Source organism: Oncorhynchus gorbuscha, linkage group LG21 (genome assembly GCF_021184085.1).
Source record: "Oncorhynchus gorbuscha isolate QuinsamMale2020 ecotype Even-year linkage group LG21, OgorEven_v1.0, whole genome shotgun sequence".
Taxonomy (NCBI): Eukaryota; Metazoa; Chordata; class Actinopteri; order Salmoniformes; family Salmonidae; genus Oncorhynchus; species Oncorhynchus gorbuscha.
Window position 1 is genome coordinate 42,217,770 of NC_060193.1, and position 23,495 is coordinate 42,241,264.

At 46.0% G+C, this 23,495-nt stretch overlaps 2 protein-coding genes across 3 annotated transcripts; both read left to right on the top strand.

The window, feature by feature from the left end:
- The first annotated feature begins 786 nt into the window (after positions 1–786).
- Positions 787–8,456, top strand: adamts1 (ADAM metallopeptidase with thrombospondin type 1 motif, 1). Its single transcript, XM_046319925.1, has 8 exons — positions 787–1,953; positions 3,115–3,458; positions 3,704–3,836; positions 3,988–4,445; positions 4,925–5,111; positions 5,411–5,589; positions 5,861–6,036; positions 6,302–8,456. The coding sequence occupies exons 1-8, from the start codon at positions 1,329–1,331 to the stop codon at positions 7,038–7,040; spliced, it is 2,841 nt and encodes a 946-aa protein (XP_046175881.1). The 5' UTR covers positions 787–1,328; the 3' UTR covers positions 7,041–8,456.
- Positions 8,457–10,709: 2,253 nt separating this feature from the next.
- On the top strand, positions 10,710–23,058 carry cyyr1 (cysteine/tyrosine-rich 1). 2 transcript variants are annotated; one of them, XM_046319926.1, is made up of 4 exons: positions 10,710–11,201; positions 13,675–13,777; positions 17,654–17,814; positions 22,082–23,058. In XM_046319926.1, the coding sequence occupies exons 1-4, from the start codon at positions 11,120–11,122 to the stop codon at positions 22,213–22,215; spliced, it is 480 nt and encodes a 159-aa protein (XP_046175882.1). In that variant the 5' UTR covers positions 10,710–11,119; the 3' UTR covers positions 22,216–23,058. The 2 variants fall into 2 exon arrangements, with proteins under 2 accessions (XP_046175882.1, XP_046175883.1); XM_046319927.1 differs by having other exon boundaries at positions 13,678–13,777.
- The last annotated feature ends 437 nt before the right edge of the window (positions 23,059–23,495 follow it).

Here is a 23,495-nt window from a genome sequence, read left to right on the forward strand (position 1 = left end):
TGCCCTGTCATCTGGGTGAATAGACTAACATGCACATGTAAATAGACTTGCCGTACATAGACACGGTTGGGTTTAGTCTTTGATTGGTGTGTCACGTATCATTATTCAAACGTGATCTCTAATACTTAGCGAATATTTACTCGGTCACTGGGAGGGGGCGAGTAATCCGGGGATAATTCGTTTGGAAAGGTTCCAGAGTAGTGATGCGGTTTGCACCATATGTTTGAGAAGAGGAGCTGGGAAGACGAGCGCGGGGAGGGGAGGGGGTGTCCGTCCAAGGAGAGGGGCCCTGGCCTCGGAGGATTGAGTGGCGAAGGAGATACGTCCAAGGGACTATTCCACCTTAAGAACCCACCGGCCCCTCTGAGCTCCCTCTCCCCGAAGAGCTACGGAAACCCGCCAGGCCGCCACCGCGCACAAGCTCGCTTGGCACTGAGGCTATGCAAACGACTCCTCGCTCCCCGTATCGAGCCCCGGTGCGACGGTTGCCATGTCTGACCTGCTATCCCCACATCTCCAGTTTCAGACACCACAACACTGCCACAGATAAACCACTGCCACCTTCATGAAGTGTAATTTACGTTCAACGTGTGGGTATAGCCTATAGGATATATGAGCACAGCGTAAATGTAGCAGGGGCGAAAAGTATGAGAGTTTTTAGTGTAAATGATGAGAACGTTTAGGGGGAGGACGGGGGTATAGGGAGAGGAGTGAGGGCTGTAAGTCCCGCCTACAAGCAGAGCAGGGGGAAAAAATGTTCTGGGCCAAACGCGTCCCACTCCACATTGATTGATTATTATGGCACGTCTCTATGTCTGCGTTTTGTTGCGCACGAGATTTCGTCTCTAAAAGATCAAAGGGGCTTCAGGAAGGGGTGGTCCTGAGTAGGGGGATATATAGGGAGCCGAGGTCTGTCCTTCTTTAAGGCAAAATCAGAGCAGAAACTAGACGGCACAGTAGAAAAAAACCTGCGCCCGAAGTCACATAGAAACTCAAACAGCTGTTGAGTATTCAAGAGAGGGCTGAAAGAAGCACCAACGTCCCGAAGAGTTGGAATTTATCCACTGCTGAGCTTTTTTCGACCAAGAGAATATAAGACTAGAGCTTGAAGCAACAAGACATGAAGTCTGAGCTGTAGACAACTTTGAATGGGTTTTGCACTGGATTTGTTTCCGTTTTAGTTACACTTACACAATTTCTGGAGGTGTTTTAGTTCTTGGACTGATATTTTTTTAGTAATTAGTGGAGTCTTTTACGGATTTTACTTGCTTCCGCCAGACACTTCAATATCATTTTATCTTTCAGTTTGAAGGGTTTTGACACGGAATATGATGTGGTTCGTTTGCTTCTCGTTCTGTTTGATTACCGCTCTGTGCGTGAGCGCGGCGCACGGCACATGGGAGGAAAGTACAGTTGTACCGGTTAGACTCGACCCGGTTCGGCCGGAGAGGGAAGCCGAGCAGGGCCGGACCCTTTCGGTAGAGGAGCGAGAGAAGGAGTCGGAGATGCGGGTCTACCGGTTGGACGTATTTGGCAAACGGGTGGTCTTGGAGCTAGAGCCGGACCAGACCTTCCTGGCACCTGGGTTTGTGTTCCATGTGGTGGGGAGCCCGGAGTTGCAGGCGCAGCGGGACTCTGACAGCAGCACAGCCGAGACTCAGTGCTTCTTCTCGGGCACGGTGAACGGGGAGGAGGACTCCGCAGCTGCGCTCAACCTGTGCCACGGACTACGGGGCGGCTTCTACCTCCAAGGTGAAGAGTACTTCATCTATCCCAATAATTCGACTGATGCACAGCCTATTGATGGGGACCTCCACCTCATTCGCCGGAGAGGTCAGGCATCTTTTGCAGAGGAGAGCAGCTCAAAGTGTGGGGTCAACGAGGACGAGGACAGGTTGCCAGAGAATCAGGAGACAAAAGTAGACCATGGAACCACTAACTCAGACCACCCAGGTATGCATTCACACTTATAAAACCTTTGACTTGGGTCCATTTAGGAATATGTTGACTTTAAATCATATTCATAGGCCTACATCTTTTAGTGAGAAAAAAACATAAGCCTGGCTGTGGCAGATAGTCACTTAGTTGTGTTGTGTGTCTACATCATGTATGGCAAACGAAAAGGACAAATTCCTGTACCAGCCGTGTCCTGGGGCTTCAATTTCTGGAACGGGCATTAGTTTAGCCTTGAGAATTTGTCTATCCAAACTACCTCATCTTCTGTCTTGGAGTGATGCGTAAAATACCACTTTTACGCAAACATCTTAGCCTCTAATAATTACACACAGCGAAGGCTGTATATTTAAATGTTGAGGTAAGGGTGGATAAGTCGATACTTTGATCGGTGCACAGCTAGGGTTAACGGGGAATGGGCTCAGCTTTGACAGTATACGCAGGCAAGGGGAGAAGGGGGAGGGTAAAGGCTCGGAGGAAGTGAGCGGGGAGTGACCGAGGGAGGGAGGTACGGGCCGGGCACGGGGTCTGGTGGAAACTAGTCTCGCCGCTTCCTGGTACTGCACGTTGCAGGTCAGCACTGTCAGACATTTTCCCAGATTTTTTTTTCTCCCCTCTCACATATAATTTCCGCCCAGTGAAGGTACATTTGGGAATGTAGTCCTTACGAAGAGACGACCATACAGAGAAAACGATTTCACGTGAAATTGCACAGAGGAACTCATGTAAACACGTGTTTTTGGAACACTAAAACATGTAATAATCACATGTGAAATGCATGTGGTTTTTCAGTAAGGGGCTGCTGAGTCACCCAATGAGAGCCGCTGGAGCTGCTCCTGACGCACCTGGAGAGGTCGATCTTCTCAGTGCTCAGGCGCTCTTCATCTGTCCTAGAAAATACAACTTTGTAGCTTACAATCCATGATGGCCTGTGGTATCACTTGTTACAACTCAAATAAAATCACTTGTGACCACTCAGATATTTGCCATAAGCAATTTGACATTTCATCTTCAAGTCTCTCATCGCTCATCAGACTGTATAGACTAACAGTTCATCAATTTAAACCAGAGAAACCAGGCTCTCACAAGAGAACTGTCTTAAATGTCTGACTCTAGGCCAGTTTGTCTCACCTCTCTCGATTCTTCTCTCTTTCCATTCAGCCCACCACCAGCGGTCCAAGCGCTTTGTGTCCACGCCCCGCTTCGTGGAGATCATGATCGTGGCCGATCAGTCCATGGCCGAGTTCCACGGTGCCGGACTCAAGCCCTACCTGCTCACCATCATGGCGGTGGCATCGCGCCTCTACCGCCACCCCACCATCCACAACTCCATCAGCCTAGCCGTGGTCAAGCTCTTGGTGGTCTACGAGGAGGAGAGCGGCCCCCAGGTGTCGTCTAACGCTGCCCTGACTCTCCGCAACTTCTGCCAGTGGCAGCGGCAGCACAACCCGCCCAGCGACCGCCACCCAGAGCACTACGACACGGCCGTGCTCTTCACCCGAACGGTATGTTGCTTTTGTGTTTTAACACTGTTTTCACAATGTTTTTTACACCGATGTTTACTGTGGTAACAAGCAACACCTTCACAACTACTTGGTTGCTTTCCAAATGGCACCCATTTCGCTATATAGCTCACTACTTTTGATTTGAAACAGGGTTCTGCTTTATGGTATGGGTTCTGTGTCTGTGTGTGTATGTGGGAAAGCAGTGAGTTTGACAGATGTGTTTTGTCCCTTCTCACCCCCTGTAGGACCTGTGCGGCGCCCACTCCTGTGACACGCTAGGCATGGCGGATGTGGGCACGGTGTGCGACCCGGAGAGGAGCTGCTCCATCATCGAGGACGACGGGCTGCAGGCGGCATTCACCGTGGCACACGAACTTGGTAAGATGATACCCTGATGCCAAGCTGACACATATGCACCACACATTCACATCTCTGTCACTCGCCACACGCAGTACACATCTCGTCTCTCAGTCCCAAACCAACCCCTTGTCTCCCCTCTCTCCATTCCTCCCTCTCTTTTGTGGCTTAGGCCACGTGTTCAACATGCCCCACGATGATTCCAAGCAGTGTGCCAGCGTCAACGGTGACCATTGGGGCTCGCACATGATGGCATCCACCCTGTCCAACCTGGACCAACTCCAGCCCTGGTCGCCTTGCTCCGCCCTCATGGTCACCTCCTTCATGGACAACGGACACGGCCAGTGCCTATTGGACAAGCCCCACAAGTCCCAGCCGCTGCCTGCCACGCTACCCGGAACCGTGTACGACGCTGACCGCCAATGTCGCCTGACTTTCGGGGAGGAGTCACAGCACTGTCCCGACCTGAGTACCACATGTGTGGCACTCTGGTGCACAGTGACCACAACCAACGGACTGCTGGTCTGTCAGACCAAGAACTTCCCGTGGGCGGATGGGACGCTGTGTGGCCATGACAGCTTCTGCCTGGCGGGACATTGTCTGAGCAAGACTGAGGCCGCTCGTCACCAGGTGGGTGTTAACTCTGTTATAACACGGCCCTATGACAAAGTCTTAAAGTCAAGGGGAGTGATGGAATTGGTCCGTTGGGGGGAAAGGAAGTATAATGCAGATTTGGGATTGGCTAGTTTGAGCTACATTGGATTAGGTCCAATGTCATGTCTTGTGCTTTAGATATCAGGCTAGCTATAGGAGTGTTGAAATGTTATAGGACACTCAAACTCAAATCTGGACCTTGAAGCCAGTTCCATTGCCTTATTATTAGAGACTGATTTTGACCAAGGACACCAGGTGTGTGCAATTAATTATGAGGTAGAACAGAAAACCAGCAGGCTCCGGACTTCATAGGGTAAGAGTTGAGTACCCCTTATAGGGGCTATAGTGTGTGTAACTATGAGCTTTTTAGCTATAGGACTACCTATAGGACTATTGAAGTGTTATATGGGCTAGTGTGTGACTATGAATGACGATGATGTCGTCTCCTGTTGCAGACTCCAGTGAACGGTGCCTGGGGAGTATGGGGACAATGGGGAGACTGTTCCCGTACCTGCGACGGAGGGGTGCAGTACTCCTTCAGGGACTGTGATAACCCTCTGCCCAAAAACGGGGGCAAGTACTGTGAGGGCAAGAGGATCCAATATCGCTCCTGTAACACAGAAATCTGCCCTGGTAGCAATGGTAAGAGCCTCTACTAGCCACACTTATGACATACTTAGTTCATGCTTATTACATAGCTGATACACTAATTACTCTCATTACCCATAAATATTCATATATTTATACTTTGAAATTATACAACCTTATTTAGACACATAGGCCACTGACTTGCATATTGTACCCATAGTTATACTTTCGACACGTTCGAGAATAGCCATATTTGAATTTCACGGCCTACTGTAAAGTTAACATAAGGCTCAAGCTAATCTAACAGTGAATATCACACCTCTCTCTCTCTCTTCATCCCTCTTTCTCTGTAGGTGTGTCATTCCGCGAGGAGCAGTGTCTGGCCCACAACGATATTTCGTCACAGGTCTCATTCGGTTCGGGAGAGGGCGTGGAGTGGGTTCCCAAATATGCCGGTGTCTCGCCCAAAGACCGCTGCAAGCTGGTGTGCCGGGCCAAGGGCACAGGCTACTTCTTCATTCTGAAACCCAAGGTAAGTGAGGTCACACCACAGATACTTTTGCAAAGATGTAGACAAACACTGTCTATGCTAGCTAGACTAGCTAACACGGCCTAGGCTAACTAGGCTAATACTGTCTAGGCTAACACTGTCTCTAGGCTATCTATGCTAAGCTAATGCTGTCTAGGCAAACTAGCCTAACACTTTCGAGGCTAACTAGGCTAACACTGTCTCTAGGCTAACTAGATTAAGCTAATGCTGTCTGGGCTAACTAGGCTAACATTTGTTTCTCTGCAACTGTCAGGTGGCTGACGGTACTCCCTGCAGCCCAGACTCCACCTCAGTGTGTGTGCAGGGTCAGTGTGTGAAGGCGGGCTGTGACCGAATCATCGGCTCCAGCCGTCGCTTCGACAAGTGCGGCGTGTGCGGAGGCAACGGCTCAACCTGCAAGAAAGTGTCGGGTGCCCTGGAGCGTGCCAGGTGAGAACAATGACCTATGACCTCAAAACAGCCATCTTTGACTAGAAATGACTGTTTTCTAGTTGAACCCATTTTCTAACTTTTACTACAGTCTGTAGAATCCTATTTTTTCTCTAATTAATCTATCTCTATCACTCTAAACCTCTTAGCCCTGCCATCTCTTTTTAACACAGTCTCTTACTCTTACAATTAACTTAACTCTTACACTTATGCATAACTTTTTATCATTGGCTATGTTTGACCCTTGTGATTTTCTGCCCCTCAGGCCTGGTTACCAGAACGTCGTGACCATCCCCGCTGGCGCCACTCACCTGGACGTGAAGCAACGTGCCCCTGGTGGTGGTCGCCATGACAACAGCTACCTGGCAGTGTTGCGCCAGGACGGCACCTACCTCTTGAACGGCGACTACAAGCTGATGACTCTCGAAACAGACATCGCCCTCAAGGGGGCGTTGCTACGATACAGCGGTAGCTCCGCCTCCCTGGAGCGTCTACGCAGCTTCTCGCCCCTCCCCGAGGCCCTGACCATCCAGGTATTGTCTGTAGGTGACTCGCCCCGTCCCCGTGTCAAATACAGCTACTTTGCCCCGAGGCCCACTTTGGCGTCACCTAGTGGTGGAACGGTGGCACGCCGCCAGTCCATCAATGCCATCCGGGAGCTGGGGGATGCTGAGTGGACCCTGCGGGAGTGGGGCCCATGCTCGCAGAGCTGTGGGGGCGGTACTCAACAGAGGGAGGTCCTGTGTCTGGATCCCCAGGGGCGGCCATCGCGGGAGTGCCCGGAGGAGCTGCGCCCGTTGGCTTCACGCCCTTGTGCCACACAACTCTGTCCTTCATGGTTCCTGGGGGAGTGGTCGGCGTGCTCCAAGAGCTGTGGCCGTGGGTTCCGCAAGCGCCCGCTACGCTGCGTGGGACACAACGGGCGTACGCTCGCCCACGAGAGCTGCGACCCCAAAGACAGGCCTCGACCTCTGCTGGACTTGTGCAACCAGAGCACCTGTTAAGACTGTCGGGACTCACCTCATTATTACGTCCATGAAGAACAGCTCATGAAAGAAAGAAAGAAAGAAAGAAAGAAAGAAAGAAAGAAAGAAAGAAAGAAAGAATGAAAAGGACTAAAACAACCATATCATCATGAACTTTGCGCCTGATAATACATTGACCAATCATGAGAATGTTTACATCCCAAGCAGAGTGCTTTCGGGGGTGTTTTCGGGGGGTCCAATGGGTCCAATGTGGCCGACTGATTGACTGACACTGCAGAGCCAACAACCTCTCTCTCAACTCCCTCCAGCTACTTTGAGGGTAGACTTTAGTATTGTTTGGGTCTGCTCCGTGCCACTGCCACCCCTAGAACACCACACAGACTTGGTGCAGCTGCCCACTGGGCTGGCATGGGGGCACAATGCAGGCACACTGGGACCTTCTCCCTCCCGCTACACCCATGTCAGTGGAGCTGAGATGGAGGAAGAGTTTAAGTGGACACTTCTCTTTCGAAAAAGCATGCTGCTTTAGGTGCCAATGACATGCTTGTGTGTGTGTGTGTGTGTGTGTGTGTGTGTGTGTGTGTGTGTGTGTGTGTGTGTGTGTGTGTGTGTGTGTGTGTGTGTGTGTGTGTGTGTGTGTGTGTGTGTGTGTGTGTGTGTGTGTGTGTGTGTGTGTGTGTGTGTGTGTGTGTGTGTGTGTGTGTGTGCTGTCTGTCCTAGCTGGACTGGACAGACATCTTGGGGGGACTATATATGCCAGATGTATCACTGTACAGAATTGGCTACCTTGGGTTGAGGATGTATGTATATGTATTAGAAACAAATGAATGGTCTCACTGCCACACATTCCACTCCCTGTATCGGTTGGAGGCACTTCCTGTTTCAAAGGTTGCAGAACAAAAGACAATCCGAATTGTCCCTCCTAATCCATACAACTTTGTACGCAACCAAACTAACTCAATACAGTTCATTTCAATCAACTTCGGGTCATTCCTAAACAAGTTGGTATGTGCTGCTAACATTCCAGTAGAATCTCCCAATAGACTCGTTCCAATAGACGTATTATTCAAAATGCATCCCGGACTGAACAAAATAAATTTCAAAGCCATATCACTCGGCCCCGCCCCAGACCAAAGAGGTGTGAGAGCAAGCGAACGCGTGTGTGTGGCTTCTCTCCTGCTACTACTTCATAAGTAAGTCTCTCCTGCCTTCCGAGAAGGTTTTTTTTTTTTTTTTTTGATGATGACGTTTTGTACAGAATATCCAAACATAATTTATTTTTGTTAAATATAATCTTGTTGCTTTTATATTATTGTTGTATTTTTTATTTGTTATTGTATTGAAATAACAGAAGGATGTAGAGTATATAGAGTATTTATACAGTATTATATATATGGTCCTAGGTTTATGAATAAAGTATCACGTTGACCTATACACTGTTGTCACAAGTGTGGTGTGTCTTGGTATTCTTACGCATCCCTACACACACACAGCTCAATAGATTCGACTCTATACATACACCTCAATCTATTCCACTCTATGCGTGTGCACACACACACACTCACACACACACAAACATACTCACAAACATGGCCTTCGTCAGCAAATATATGGTGGGATTTGTGTAATAAACATAATCCCCTTATATACTCATATGTCTGATCATGTCTCCCTTATGGACAATGTGTAATAAACATATTTTCCACTGGGTGGCAGTGTTTCAATGGCCCCTCCGGACTTCCGCTGGGTCTCAGGATAGGAATGCTGATCTCAAATCAGTACCCCCTGTCCATGTAATCTTATGCATTATGATCTCAGCACTCCTATACAGGCTCTGATGTATTATCAGTTTAGCCTTTTAGTCAATAATGAATTAATAGATAACATAGACAACAGGAACCTGATCCTAGATCAGTACACTTATTCTGAGAAGCTTTATGAATATGGCCCCTGATGTAGGATTTGCAAAATAAATTGTCCATAATGAATAAGATTATATAGACAGCAGAGACCAGATCCTAGATCAGCACTCCTACTTTGAGACGTTTCGTGATTGCGGGCCAAGACTCAAAGGAAGTCATTCCTCTGTAATTATGGGAGAAGAAGACTCCAACATCACTGTCACTTGGGTAACAACAAAAAATGGTCTCATTTAAAATGGCACCCTATTCCCTATGTAGTGCCCTACTTTTGACTGACCGGGGCCCACATGGCTCCGGTCAATAGTAGTGCACTGTAAAGGGAAGAGGGTGCCATTTGGGACGCAACTAATGTGGCAGCAGATTCTGTAAACAACAGGTTTGCAGAAGAGAAAAAGCATGTCCTGAATCTGTATTCCCTCTAAGTTTAGCCTATGTTGACTATAAGAACAAAAGAGCCAATGAAGAGAAAGGAAAAGAGGAGCCCAAACAGTTAAAGCTCAATGCTAACTTGTCCACGTTACAGTGATAAATGTTTCAACCCCTGAAAAGACAGACTTGCAATTTATCTAAAGAGCATTTCAAATCTACCACCACAGAGTCTCTGTATAGGACTAGATATATTCAATGCTGTGCTCTTTCCATAAGCACTGTGGAGTTGCCACTAAGGTAGCCTACCACATTTGTGTTGCCGTCTGTTGTTGCCAATGGAAAATGCTTCTTTCCTTGGGAACTGGGACTTGATCGAATACAATTACACTATTGTTGGTACTTATGTTAAGTTTTCCCATCTCTGCCTGCGGGTGCAAGACGAAAGGCAAAAACTCCCACCAACAACACCCAATTAATTAACTGCCTAAAACCCCTGACATCTGTGAGCAATTATGAATGGGTGGCATTTCTGTAAAAGGTCACGGTTCCCTATGAAATGAAATATGATCCAACAGACTAGTAACGTGGGAGTTGAAGATTGCACTTCCTGCAATAAAGCTGTCATAAGAATGACACGATGCCACTCTGAGGTGTAGGGTGAAGTTGCCCCTAGTCTACGGTCGTGGGTCAGTTTAGCATTTCCCCCATTAACGGTTAAGGTTATGATCGGGGATGGGGAAGCTGATCCTAGATCTGCACCTAGAGGAAACTTCAACTAGAACTCATGCATTACATTTTTAGAATTAATCTATCTATATATCCAAGCTCCTCTTTCATGCATCATGGCTAAGCCAAACTTGCGATTCACGCTTATTCCGTCTTTATTAGCATTGGAATATATATTCGTAATAAAGAGATACTGGACTGTTCTCGCTGACAACAATTAGTATTTTATGCAGAATGAGTGGCAATATATGAAGGCATAACCATGTTTGACTGTCACACAAGGTAAATAGGCATAGACTGATTAAATATTGTGTTTGAGAGGGGGGGGGTCATTCAACGCTTGAGAAACCCATTTAGCCTACATTTTACAAGATGAAGAAGTTTAGTTCTAAATTATATCAAACAAACTCCGTGCTCCTTGAACATTTAAAATATAGGTTCATGGATGTTTTGTGGAGAGGGGATGGGTGGACATGTTGAGAGGGGCAGATTGGATATTGTTTGGTTTCTGACTAGGGTCGTTGGTAAACAATGTTTTTTTTAAAGTATATTTCCTCTCAAAATGATCGTGTACACGACATCGAGCTATATATATATCTTTTTTCATTTTCAAAGTGGTCGTGATGGCGGGGGCGGCGGCGTCTTTTATGCCGGAGAGATGTGAATGTTATTGAGGTACTTCCATCCCTTTCCCCACCCAGTCAACAGAGTCATTTGGGAAAATAGCTTGATGCGGGGGAGGGGAAGCGCTAGGACCCACTCCAGGGGAAAAGGGGAACAGAAGAAAACAGCGAGGAAAGAGTGAAGGAAACACTATCAGGGATACGAACACATGGAAGAAGAAACGAATGAGACTTTTCATTCTGATTTGAGCAATTTTATGACTGGAGCAAAGATCCATTCATGTGCGTTCATGGCTCTCTTCGATTGTACTTTTTAGAGAACTCCGTTTAATTGCGCATATCAGCGAGGTTTCGGCGAGCGACTATGTCCCATAGTCTTTTTAGGCGCATATCGATGGAAAACGCGGACGTCGTCGTTTGGGAATAACTGTGAGCGACATTTAGAACAAGTAGGCCTATGCTATCAGTCGATATGGGAAGAACAGAGGCAGCGGGGTGGAAATTCCTACGGGACTCTCTCCTACTTTGTCTTTTTACCGGTAAGAGTTCGTTCATTTGTCCCTGGTTCTCTAGGATGCTTTATCGTCTTTAACGTGCGCAAATGTTTTATTCTTAGCAAAAGTGTTCCTTTTAACAACGGGTTACTTTTTTTTATTAGGCTAATTGTGAATGTGAACTCCTCAACCCAATGCATGGATGGTTTCACAACGTAAACGAACGGTAGCTATATATCGCAAAAATACGTGCTTTAAAGTAGCCGGTCACTAACTTAGACATACTACCGTTAATTTACTCAATGGTAAAAGAGGCCCTGGGTAAATAAAACTACTGTAGTTTACTGTACGTGTCGCCACTTCTACAATGAAAAAAAGGCTCAATTGAGTTTTAATCTCGCAAATGTAACCCAGCAATTCGCATAAAACTTTACATCAAATACATAGAAGAAAAGAGTGTGTGCGAGCTTGTGTGCGTGTGTGTGTGTGGGGGGGGTACAAGCCTTGCTCGACGCCAGTCGCAGAACTATACTGTCATTGTCCCCAGCGTAAAAAGCGACAGGACGTGGAGGTAAGGAGCTAGACCTCAAGGGACCACCCATATAGACTCCCATTGTTGGATGACATGCACATTAAAGTAGTTACACTCCACACTTCACAGGGAGAAATATGTTTGCAGCCCGAATGGTGCCCTATTCCCTACACAGTGCACGACTTTTGACCAGAGCCCCATGGTCAAGGCTGCTATTACAGGCCCACACAGCCTTTTCAGGGTTGGAAAATACAATCTGCCATCAGTTTGGAGGGATGTGTTGAAAATAAGCCACCCCCTTTATTTCAACTGCTTTCTCATTTTGAGGCCACTCTCCCAAAGCCACCCCCTTTATTTCAAGTGCTTTCTCATTTTGAGGCCACTCTCCCAAAGCCACCCCCTTCATTTCAACTGCTTTCTCATTTTGAGGCCACTCTCCCAAAGCCACCCCCTTCATTTCAAGTGCTTTCTCATTTTGAGGCCACTCTCCCAAAGCCACCCCCTTTATTTCAACTGCTTTCTCATTTTGAGGCCACTCTCCCAAAACCACCCCCTTCATTTCAACTGCTTTCTCATTTTGAGGCCACTCTCCCAAAGCCACCCCCTTCATTTCAAGTTGTCACATATCCATGTGTCTCCACTGAAGGACTCTCACCACCAGAGGCCGGATTCACAAAACATTACTTACGAAAAAAACCGTAAGAGATTTCTTCTTAAGAAGGTTTTGTGAATCCAGCCCCAGCTCTCCAGAGCCTCAGAGTGCCTGTAACCTTCAGTGCATCGTCTTTGTCGCGCTCACATACACACACAGGTTTACACATTTTTAGATTACATTTAAGTCATTTAGCAGATGCTCTTATCCAGAGCAACTTACAATGAGTGCATTTATCTTAAGATACTGTAGCAAGGAGAGACAACACATCACAAACGTGTCAGGTGCAGTTTCCCTCAACAAAGTATTTATCAGAAAAGTCAGTTCAAGTGAGAAAAGAGGAGTGCCTTTTTTTTACACTCACTCACACACACACACACACACACACACACACACACACACACACACACACACACACACACACACACACACACACACACACACACACACACACACACACACACACACACACACACACACACACACACACACACACACACACACACACACACACACACACACACACACACTCCCCACCCAACCACGACTAACAGGGTATACAAAAGGAAAATCTTTGGTGAGAGAGAGGTATCGGCAGGTTCAGACTAGTGCAGAGAGAAAGAACACAGAGGTGAAGTTAGTGAATAGTGTAGTTGACTAAAAGTATACGCTTTCACGTAAAAAAATATATATATTTTCAGAAGTTTTTTGGATGATCTCCATTCACATAGCCCTGTTGTCCCACAACTCATCTTATTGTTATCACCCTTTTTGTTGTGTTGTGTTGTGTTGTGTTGTGTTGTGTTGTGTTGTGTTGTGTTGTGTTGTGTTGTGTTGTGTTGTGTTGTGTTGTGTTGTGTTGTGTGCTTATTGGTTTATGTTTAGCTCCCACTCTACAGGATGAACACCTTTTAAGGCTTAATAAACCCTCTATAAGGACTATATGTTTCCACTTATCAAATACCTTGTTTTTTTGAGTTTAAGTGCAATTACTCTAGTGGAGAAAAAAACTCTTAAGTTAAATCCTTGATCTTAGTGACATTTCCATGTTTAGAAAAGGTTCAATTAAGCAAAAGACAAAGTTTTAAGTGTATCTACCGATGCCACTCTCCATTATGTTTTGAACATTTTTTAATATGAAAACAGCATTGTGATTTTGGCCTTTAAAGGGTTTTGGAAAACCTTGATTCCAAAGAGCACACTCTACCTTTCTCTCAGCATATTAGATGCAGGGTGTGTGTGAGTGTGTGCATGTGTCCGTAGTAGAGGTAGGTGTGTGTGTATGCGTGCGTGTGTGTGTATGCGTCTCCATATAATGTATTGAATCTCTCCAGCAGGTCACAGTGAGGCCCAGTGTGATGGCTGTGTGGAGTACTGCTGTGAAGGCTCTCCCCCTTTCTGCTGCTCCTACTACGCCTTTATGGGAGATGTCCTCTCGTAAGTATACACACATATGCTCACACACAATGTCACCTTCTATACATACGCACATACTCAGTCTATAAACACACACTCACCAACTACACACACACACACAATCACTTCTCTACCACTTCACCACCTGCCCTTTCCACATGCAGTGTATGGCCCCTCTGAGAGATTTGACCTTCGTCATTTGGCTCAAGACAGCTGGCCTCTCGCTTTCTCAGTCCTCCTCACCAGTCCACCTATGGAGTATAACACATGCTACCTGCTACAGTCCACCAATGAAGAGGATAATGGTATTAAAGTGTTGTGTAAGCATGGAACATGAATTAATGCCACAGTTTTCACACCATAAAGTCGATGCTGAATAGGTGGGGGATTCACAAAAAAGTGCTATTGAATAGGCCCATTGAATGTGGACTCATTTTATCTAGCCATATAATGTAGCTCTTTCAAGGCCATGGTTGTCATAAGGTAATGGGAGGGAATAATGGTTCCTTGTCTCAAGAGAGATATCTCATCTCATTCTACAGCTTCTCCACAGCCTTTTAAATGGATTTTTGACCACATACATACACACACAAAAGCACACGCACATGTACACACATACACACACACACAGGTCTGAGTCATATAATCAGCTGTTTGAGCAGATCTCCATGGTTGCACCATAGACATGTTTGGTCATTCATCTTAAGCTAGCTAGGTGAGACAACAACATATCGCAATCTTACTGCACCGCTGCTTGGACTCCACCTGGCGATGTTATGCACTTGAGTGAGGACCCAAAAGCGGTTTAACAAAAACAGAGTCCTTTAATGTAAACACAGTGAAGACATAGATCCTCTTCAGATGTAGATAATGGAAAAAAATAGACAACCCGCGGAGAGGGCGACAAATGAAACAAAAAGTCCTTCTGATAATTACAAAAGAGCCCCCTTCTTAGCAGCAGAGGAGAATAGCTGGGTTAGCGGCGACAGGCTGCAGGTCTCTCTGGGTAGGCGCGGGTCGTAGAGGAACAGTGGTACCTGATCTCACGTAGCATCAGATGAACTGGACACAGTACAAACGATAAGACAGTTAGCTGAGTACAGGATGCACTCGCCAGGCAGATTCCGACAGGACGGGACAAGGATGAAGCAAACGAGACGATAGTTTGTTTCTGGCATGAGAAACTCAAACGAGAATCTGACAAAGAAAGAAGCAGGAACAGCGAGAGAAATAGAGACCTAATCAGAGGGAAAAAAGGGAACAGGTGGGAAAAGGGTGAACGAGGTAGTTAGAGGAGATGAGGAACAGCTGGAGGAGGAGAGAAAGAGAAGGTAACCTAATACGTGAAGAGTGAAGAGAAAGAACAGGAACAAGACATAATATGACAAGACATGACAGGCGATCTGTTCACCATTTGCCCTAGCCTGACTCCCCCTGTCTGGTCTTCCCCGGTCTGGTACCCCCCCCCGACTCTGAATTTACAATGGCTAGCCCCAAGTCGTTATATATTTTATTATTTTGCTATGCAGTGCCTTGATTGTATTACTGTTGACGATATCTGGAAATATGCATGTACACCCTGGCCCATCTAGTGTTGCTAGCCCCAATTCTGACTTGGGCTCTGATATCTGCTTCACTGATTTCTGCTCCCGTAAAAGCCTGGGTTTTCCGCACGTAAACACTAGAAGCTCATTACCTAAAATGGATCAATTGGAAGTGTGGGTTCACAGCTCCAATCCAGATGTGTTGGTCATTACTGAGACATGGTTAAGGAAGAGTGTTTTGAATACTGATGTTAACCTTTTTGGTTATAACCTTTAAAAGCAAGACAGATCTTCCAAAGGTGGGGGAGTGGCAATCTTTACCAAGGATCACCTTCAGTGCTCGGTTGTCTCCACCAAGTCTGTCCCCAAACAATTTGTTTTGCTGGTTTTAAGTATTAAACTTTCAAATAGCTCTTTGTTGACTGTTGCTGTGGTGATATCGTCCTCCATCAGCACCAGCCTGTACCCTACCTGCCCTAAGCTCTCTCCTGGCCCCTTACACCAAGTCTGAATTTGTCCTGCTAGGTGACCTAAACTGGGACATGCTTAAACCACCTGACCAAGTCCTAAAGCCATGGGACTCCCTAAATCTTTCTCAGATTATTACCAATCCCACAATGTATGACTCCAAACACCCAGAAAAGGATACAGTTCTCTCTGTAACAGTTATCGCTCTGTGGGTCTAACCCAAAGAAGTTCTGGAAAACTGTTAAAGACCTGGAGAATAAACCCTCCTCCTCACAGCTACCCAATTCCCTTAAAGATGATGGTGGGGTTGTTACTGACAAGAAGCACAAGGCTGAGCTCTTTAATCACCAAATCATTAAGTCAGGATTCCTACTTGACTCAGCCATACCTCCTTGCCCATCCAACGTTTCCTCATCTCCCACCCCTTCTAATGCGACTATCCCCGATGCTTCTCCCTCTTTTTCAACCTGCCCTGCTACAAAGTTTCTCCTTGCAGGCAGTCACTGAGTCCGAGGTGCTAGAAGAGCTCCTGAAACTTGACCTCAAAAAAAATATATGGGTCAGATGGTTTAGACTCTTTCTTCTTTAAGGGTGCTACCCCTATTATCGCCAAGCCTATCTCCGACCTTTTTAAACTGTCTCTACTTTCTGGGGAGATTCCCATTGCTCGGAAGGCAGCCACGGGTTCATACTTTATTTAAAGGGGGAGATCAAGCTGATCCTAACTGTTAAAGACCTATTTCTATTTTGCCCTGTTTATCAACAGTGTTGGAAATACTTGTCAATAATCAACTGACTGGCTTTCTTGATGTCTATAGTATTCTCTCTGGTATGCAATATTATACCTGCTCAGGTTATGGATGTGTCACTGCAATAAAGGTCCCCAATGATGTCACCATTGCCCTTGATTCTAAGCAATGTTGTGCTGCTATTTCTATTGACTTGGCCAAAGCTTTTGATACAGTAGACCATTCTATTCTTGTGGGCCGGCTAAGGAATAAGGTGTCTCTGAGGGGTCTTTGGCTTGGTTTGCTAACTACCTCTCTGAAAGAGTGCAGTGTATAAAGTGAGAAAATCTGCTGTCTCAGCCACTGCCTGTCACCAAGGGAGTACCCCAAGGCTCATTCCTAAGCTCCACACTCTTCTCAATTTACATCAACAGCATAGCTCAGGCAGCATAGCTCAGAGTCTTATACTCAGTTGGCCCCTCCCCGAATTTTGCTTTCTTCGTGTCTAACAAGCTTCCTCTACCTTAACCCTGTTCTGAACACCTCCACAACGAAGGTCATGTGGTTTTGTAAGAAGAATGCCCCTCTCCCCACAGGTATGATTACTACCTCTGAGGGTTTAGAGCTTGAGGTATTTTTTTTTTTTTTTTTTTTATCCCAGCCCCCATCCCCGCAGGAGGTCTTTTGCCTTTTTAGTTAAATAAAGGTTAAATAAACGTTAAAAAGCATGTTTTCCCTCAACAAAGTAGTTTTTAACAAAATAGCATTTTTGTGGGAGGCAGTGTCTGTGGGATTTATTTAAGATACTCTTTAAAGAGGTAGGGAGGTGAATTGAAATTCCATGCAGAATTGATTTGTGAGAAGATTCATTGGATGAGATTTTATTTTTTTACCTTTATTTAACCAGGCAAGTCAGTTAAGAACATATTCTTATTTTCAATGACCGCCTGGGAACAGTGGGTTAACTGCCTGTTCAGGGGCAGAACGACAGATTTGTACCTTGTCAGCTCGGGGGTTTGAACTCGCAATCTTCCGGTTACTAGTCCAATGCTCTAACCACTAGGCTACGCTGACTTACCAGCAGCCACAAACTAGAATGAAAAGGTGAGCATTCAGTCAAAGTGACTAACGTGTTTGTGTATGTGTGCGCTTTCTAGGGGCACGGCGATCTCAGGCATCGTGTTTGGTGTGGTGTTTCTGATGGGAGCGCTGGCGGCCTTCTTCCTGTGTGTGTGCATGTGTGTGAAGAACGGGCGAGGGGCCCAGGTGGACGTGTTCAACCCCTCCTACATCAACACTGTGTCCCAGGGCTACCCAGGTAAGACTGATCTAGGATCAGGTCCCCTATGTCCATATAATCTTATTCATTATGATCTAAAATGATAAACTGATCCTAGGTCATCTTTCAGGGTCCATATAGTTTAAAGTCTTATTAGTCAAATGCACAAGTACAGTGAAATGCTTAAAGGTCCAATGCAGCCATTTTTATCTCAATATCAAATCATTTCCAGGTAACAACTAAGTTCCTTCCTGTGATTGTTTTCCATTCAAATGGCAAAAGGGAAACAAAATGAGCTTCTTCCAAAGAGCAATTTCTTAAGCAAGAATTTTGCTAGGACTGTCTGGAATTGGTCTGAGTGGGGAGAGGAAAACTGAAAAAGATATGTTATTGTCAGAGAGATTTGGAACTCTTTTGTATTAGACTTTTAACTACACTGAACAAAAATATAAACACAACATGTAAAGTGTTGGTCCCATGTTTCTTGAGCTGAAATAAAAGATCCCAGAAATGTTACTCTAAATGGGCATTATCATCCTTTTCGCATTTTCACAGTATTATTCCATATACACTGCTCAAAAAAATAAAGGGAACACTAAAATAACACATCATAGATCTGAATGAATGAAATATTCTTATTAAATACTTTTTTCTTTACATAGTTGAATGTGCTGACAACAAAAACACACAAAGATTATCAATGGAAATCAAATTTATCAACCCATGGAGGTCTGGATTTGGAGTCACACTCAAAATTAAAGTGGAAAACCACACTACAGACTGATCCAACTTTGATGTAATGTCCTTAAAACAAGTCAAATTAGGCTCAGTAGTGTGTGTGGCCTCCACGTGCCTGTATGACCTCCCTACAACGCCTATGACCTCCCTACAACGCCTGTATGACCTCCCTACAACGCATGCTCCTGATGAGGTGGCGGATGGTCTCCTGAGGGATCTCCTCCCAGACCTGGACTAAAGCATCCGCCAACTCCTGGACAGTCTCTGGTGCAACGTGGCATTGGTGGATGGAGCGAGACATGATGTCCCAGATGTGCTCAATTGGATTCAGGTCTGGGGAACGGGGGGGCCAGTCCATAGCATCAATGCCTTCCTCTTGCAGGAACTGCTGCACACTCCAGCCACATGAGGTCTAGCATTGTCTTGCATTAGGAGGAACTCAGGGCCAACCGCACCGGCATATGGTCTCACAAGGGGTCTGAGGATCTCATCTCGGATCCTAATGGCAGTCAGGCTACCTCTGGCGAGCACATGGAGGGCTGTGCGGCCCCCCAAAGAAATACCACACCATGACTGACCCACCGCCAAACCGGTCATGCTGGAGGATGTTGCAGGCAGCAGAACGTTCTCCACGGCGTCTCCAGACTCTGTCACGTCTGTCACAAGTGCTCAGTGTGAACCTGCTTTCATCTGTGAAGAGCACAGGGCGCCAGTGGCGAATTTGCCAATCTTGGTGTTCTCTGGCAAATGCCAAACGTCCTGCACGGTGTTGGGCTGTAAGCACAACCCCCACCTGTGGACGTCGGGCCCTCATACCACCCTCATGGAGTCTGTTTCTGACCGTTTGAGCAGACACATGCACATTTGTGGCCTGCTGGAGGTCATTTTGCAGGGCTCTGGCAGTGTTCCTCCTTGCACAAAGGTGGAGCTAGCGGTCCTGCTGCTGGGTTGTTGCCCTCCTACGGCCTCCTCCACGTCTCCTGATGTACTGGCCTGTCTCCTGGTAGCGCCTCCATGCTCTGGACACTACGCTGATAGACACAGCAAACCTTCTTGCCACCGCTCGCATTGTTGTGCCATCCTGGATGAGCTGCACTACCTGAGCCACTTGTGTGGGTTGTAGACTCCGTCTCATGCTACCACTAGAGTGAAAGCACCGCCAGCATTCAAAAGTGACCAAAACATCAGCCAGGAAGCATAGGAACTGAGAAGTGGTCTGTTGTCACCACCTGCAGAACCACTCCTTTATTGGGGGTGTCTTGCTAATTGCCTATAATTTCCACCTTTTATCTATTCCATTTGCACAACAGCATGTGAAATGTATTGTCAATCAGTGTTGCTTCCTAAGTGGACAGTTTGATTTCACAGAAGTGTGATTGACTTGGAGTTACATTGTGTTGTTTAAGTGTTCCCTTTATTTTTTTCAGCAGTGTATATAAAACACAAGAAAATCACATTTTTGACTGCACTGGTCCTTTAACCCCTTACACTTGTGAAAATTGGCTGATATGGATAGGGACAAATTTATATATTTTTTTTTAAAGAATAACTATACATAGCATATGCATGAGCATGGTAGCAATTGAAAGAGAACACTTTGGAGATTATGGGGAAATTTATCAGACCAAAGGTGAGGACAAAACCGTTCACCTTACACAAGACTGATTCCAAACATTACACTGTTGATTTTATGTGCATCTTACATTTACTTTACTTTCCATTGAAATGATGTGGAAACATCAGTGTGTGCCCCGTCGTCAGCTAAGTTATAAAATACGATCTTACGGTGTCAGGCTTTCAAAAGGCACAGGACAAATAGTCATTTTGATGCACGTAGAAGGGAGTCATTAGTGCATTCAGGTGCATGTTTAAATAACACTAAAAATGGAACATTCTACATCAAATGCCTGTTTGCTTAATTAAGACTGATGCCATGCAAGCGCTTACACATGCATACACACACTTGCATTGAAACGAACACGCCTGCACACACACACACGGGGGCACACATACACAAATGTAAATAGTGCCACACGTGCACACAAACGCATACAGTTGGCCTTGTGGTCGTGATTTTTGTTGTCTTTGATGCCTTTCTTTTGCGTTGCTGTTTTCCTTTGTTTTTGTATTTTTCCTCTTTTGTTCTTTTTGTCGGTTGTTGGCGCATTGGGTCTGTCGGTTGTGGTTTTGGTTGAGTTGGAGGGGGATGGTGACGGGTGGGGAGTGGGGGAGGTTTTTCGAGGGGGACTTGTGGGGGTTTCTTGGATGGTTGAGGGGAAGCTCTCGAGGGGAACTGTGTGTGTGGGGGGGGGGGTCTTGGAAGGTTGGAGGCCTGGCGTTTGGGAGCTTGAGAGGTCGCTGGTTCGGGTCTCCGATTTGAATGGGTGGGGATCTGAATGCCAAGAGAGTTCAAAGCTGTCATCAAAGCAAAGAGTGGCTACTTTGAACAATCTAAAATCTAAAATATCTTTTGATTTATTTAACACTGTTTTGGTTACTACATGATTCCATATGTGTTATTTCATAGTTTTGATGCCTTAACTATTATTCTTCTTCAATGTAGAAAATAGTAAAAATAAAGAAAAACCCTTGAATGAGTAGATGTGTCCACCACACCTTTGACTGATACTCTACAGTCAGTGCATATAGTCCTAGGTGGGGGTGGGCAGCTAATGTCTATCTGTTTTGAAGTCCCATTGCTTGGAAGTCTCATAAGCTGCCTCGGAGCCTGTTGGTACGAGACCTGATACTCTGGTACCGCCTGCCGGACGGAAGAAGAGAGAACAGGGGTGGCTGGAGTCTTTGGTATTTTTTAGGCCTTCCTCAGACACTGATTGGTGTGTATGTCCTAATCTTATTCATTATGGTCTAAAAGGGCAAACTGATCCTAGCTCAGCACTCCTACTCTGAGACGCTTTATGAATACAGGCCGTAACAACTGCTCCTCCACTAACTTGCTGAACAGAAAATTACCCGGCCACCAATTTACCCATTTCCCTGCAGTGCAATGATTCCACCAATAGAGGACATTGCTCCTCCACCAATGATCAACACATACTGAAGTCTAGAACGTTTCTACCAGTGGAGGCTGCTGAGCGGAGAACGGCTCATAACAATGGCTGGAATGGAGACAATGGAATGGTATCGAACATGTGGTTTCCATTGGTTGATACCATTCCATTGACTCCAGTGGAGTCTGGTGGGAGGAGCTATAGGAGGACGTGCTCATTGTAATAGCTTGAATGGAATCAATGGAACGTGGTTTCCATATGTTCATTTTGTGTTTTTATATGTGTTTGATATGAGCCTGTCCTCCTATAGCTGCTCCCAACAGCCTCCTCTGATTGACTCCATTCCAGCCATTACTATGAGCCTTCATCTCAGCAATCTCCACTGGTTTCTACAGCCCCAGCAAAACAGATACAATGACATAGCAGGGTCTGTTGTACTTCTATGTTGTATGTGTGTAGTATGTGTGTATTGGCAATCTTTATTTATCCATCAACTACTGATAACAAACATGCACTTTTCTCTCTCTGTGTCTGTCTGTCTCTCTCTCTTTCTCCAGGACCCCCACCTCCCTACACCTATGACTATGAGATGTACCATAGTACCATGCGCCCCCCTCCCTACACCCCCACCCCACCTAGGACAGACAGCTACTCCCCTCCCCCTCCGTATCCGGGCTGTAATCGCAAATGACTTGAAGACAAAATGGAGAGTCCTGACCAGGCTACTTGCCTTTCTGAAGGAGCACATCATGGATTAAGCTTGTGCAGTGTATTAGCAGGGAAAGATGAGACTGTACGCATATCCTTTCGAACCTCTGGGTCACTTAAAATAACTGCATGTGGACTGGACCACTTTGACCTTTTCTTGTTGGTGTGACTGGGTCAATTAAACTGATTGGTGTTTTGTGTGTGTGTGAGGGGGGGGGTGAAAACAAACCTCTGAATCACTTAAAATTACTGTGTGGACTGATCCACTTTTGAACATTTGATGTGGGGGTGGGGGTCAATCCAACTGATCAGCTTGTCGGGGGTGAAAACCACTAGTAGTATTTGACTCATATTCTATGTCAATGAATATGAGTGAGGGGACAAAGTACGTAACGTTATTTGAAGATGTGGATCTTTGTTGTACCATTTCTCTGGTAGAGATATCTGTTAGCTGTCTTTCCTTTAGGCCAGGTGCTCTTCCCTATCTTATTTCAACAAGGCAAAGGAGAGAAAACTGTAGCCTAGCCCTAGATATGTTTGTGCTCTATTGCCAATTCCTTTATGTGGCAATGACCGGAGAACATAGCGAGACAGCACAAACAAATCTGGGACCAGTCAAGGAAAACTGTGTGAAACTATGAATTGTACCGTAGAAACAGGATGGTAAACATACGGCCCAACCTTAACTATTAGTGGAGATACTACAAAACTGACCCAAGATCTAACATCTAAATCAAACTTTATTTGTCACATGCGCTGAATACAACAGGTATAGACCTTACTGTGAAATGCTTACTTACTGGGCCGTACTCACTACCCTCTGTAGCGCCTTACGGTCAGATGCCGAGCAGCTGCCAACACAGGCGTTGATGCAACCGGTCAGGATGCTCTTGGTGGTGCAGCTGTATACATTTTTGAGGATCTGAGGACCATTGCCAAATCTTTTCAGTGTCCTGAGGGGGAAAAGGTGTTGTCGTGCCCTCTTCACAACTGTCTTGGTGTGTTTGGACCATGATAATTCGTTGGTGATGTGGACACCAAGGAACTTGAAACTCTCGACCCGCTTCACTACAGCCCGTCGATGTTAACGGGGGCCTGTTCCACCCGCTTTTCCCTGTAGTCCACGATCAGCTCCTTTCTTGCTGACATTGAGGGAGAGGTTATTGTCCTGGCACCGCCAGGTCTCCTATAGGCTGTCTCATCATTGTCGGTAATCAGGCATACACTGTTGTGTCATCAGCAAACTTAATGATGGTGTTGGAG

What these genes read in the sequence shown, in the direction of transcription:
- adamts1 (XM_046319925.1), top strand. Translation starts at nt 1,329, where the DNA reads ATGATGTGGTTCGTTTGCTTCTCGTTCTGTTTGATTACCGCTCTGTGC. An exon ending in AATCTGCCCTGGTAGCAATG is followed by an intron (nt 5,112 to 5,410) that starts GTAAGAGCCTCT and finishes CTTTCTCTGTAG; the next exon opens with GTGTGTCATTCCGCGAGGAG. An exon ending in TCTTCATTCTGAAACCCAAG is followed by an intron (nt 5,590 to 5,860) that starts GTAAGTGAGGTC and finishes TGCAACTGTCAG; the next exon opens with GTGGCTGACGGTACTCCCTG.
- cyyr1 (XM_046319926.1), top strand. Translation starts at nt 11,120, where the DNA reads ATGCTATCAGTCGATATGGGAAGAACAGAGGCAGCGGGGTGGAAATTC. An exon ending in CCTACTTTGTCTTTTTACCG is followed by an intron (nt 11,202 to 13,674) that starts GTAAGAGTTCGT and finishes GAATCTCTCCAG; the next exon opens with CAGGTCACAGTGAGGCCCAG. An exon ending in TGTGTCCCAGGGCTACCCAG is followed by an intron (nt 17,815 to 22,081) that starts GTAAGACTGATC and finishes CTCTTTCTCCAG; the next exon opens with GACCCCCACCTCCCTACACC.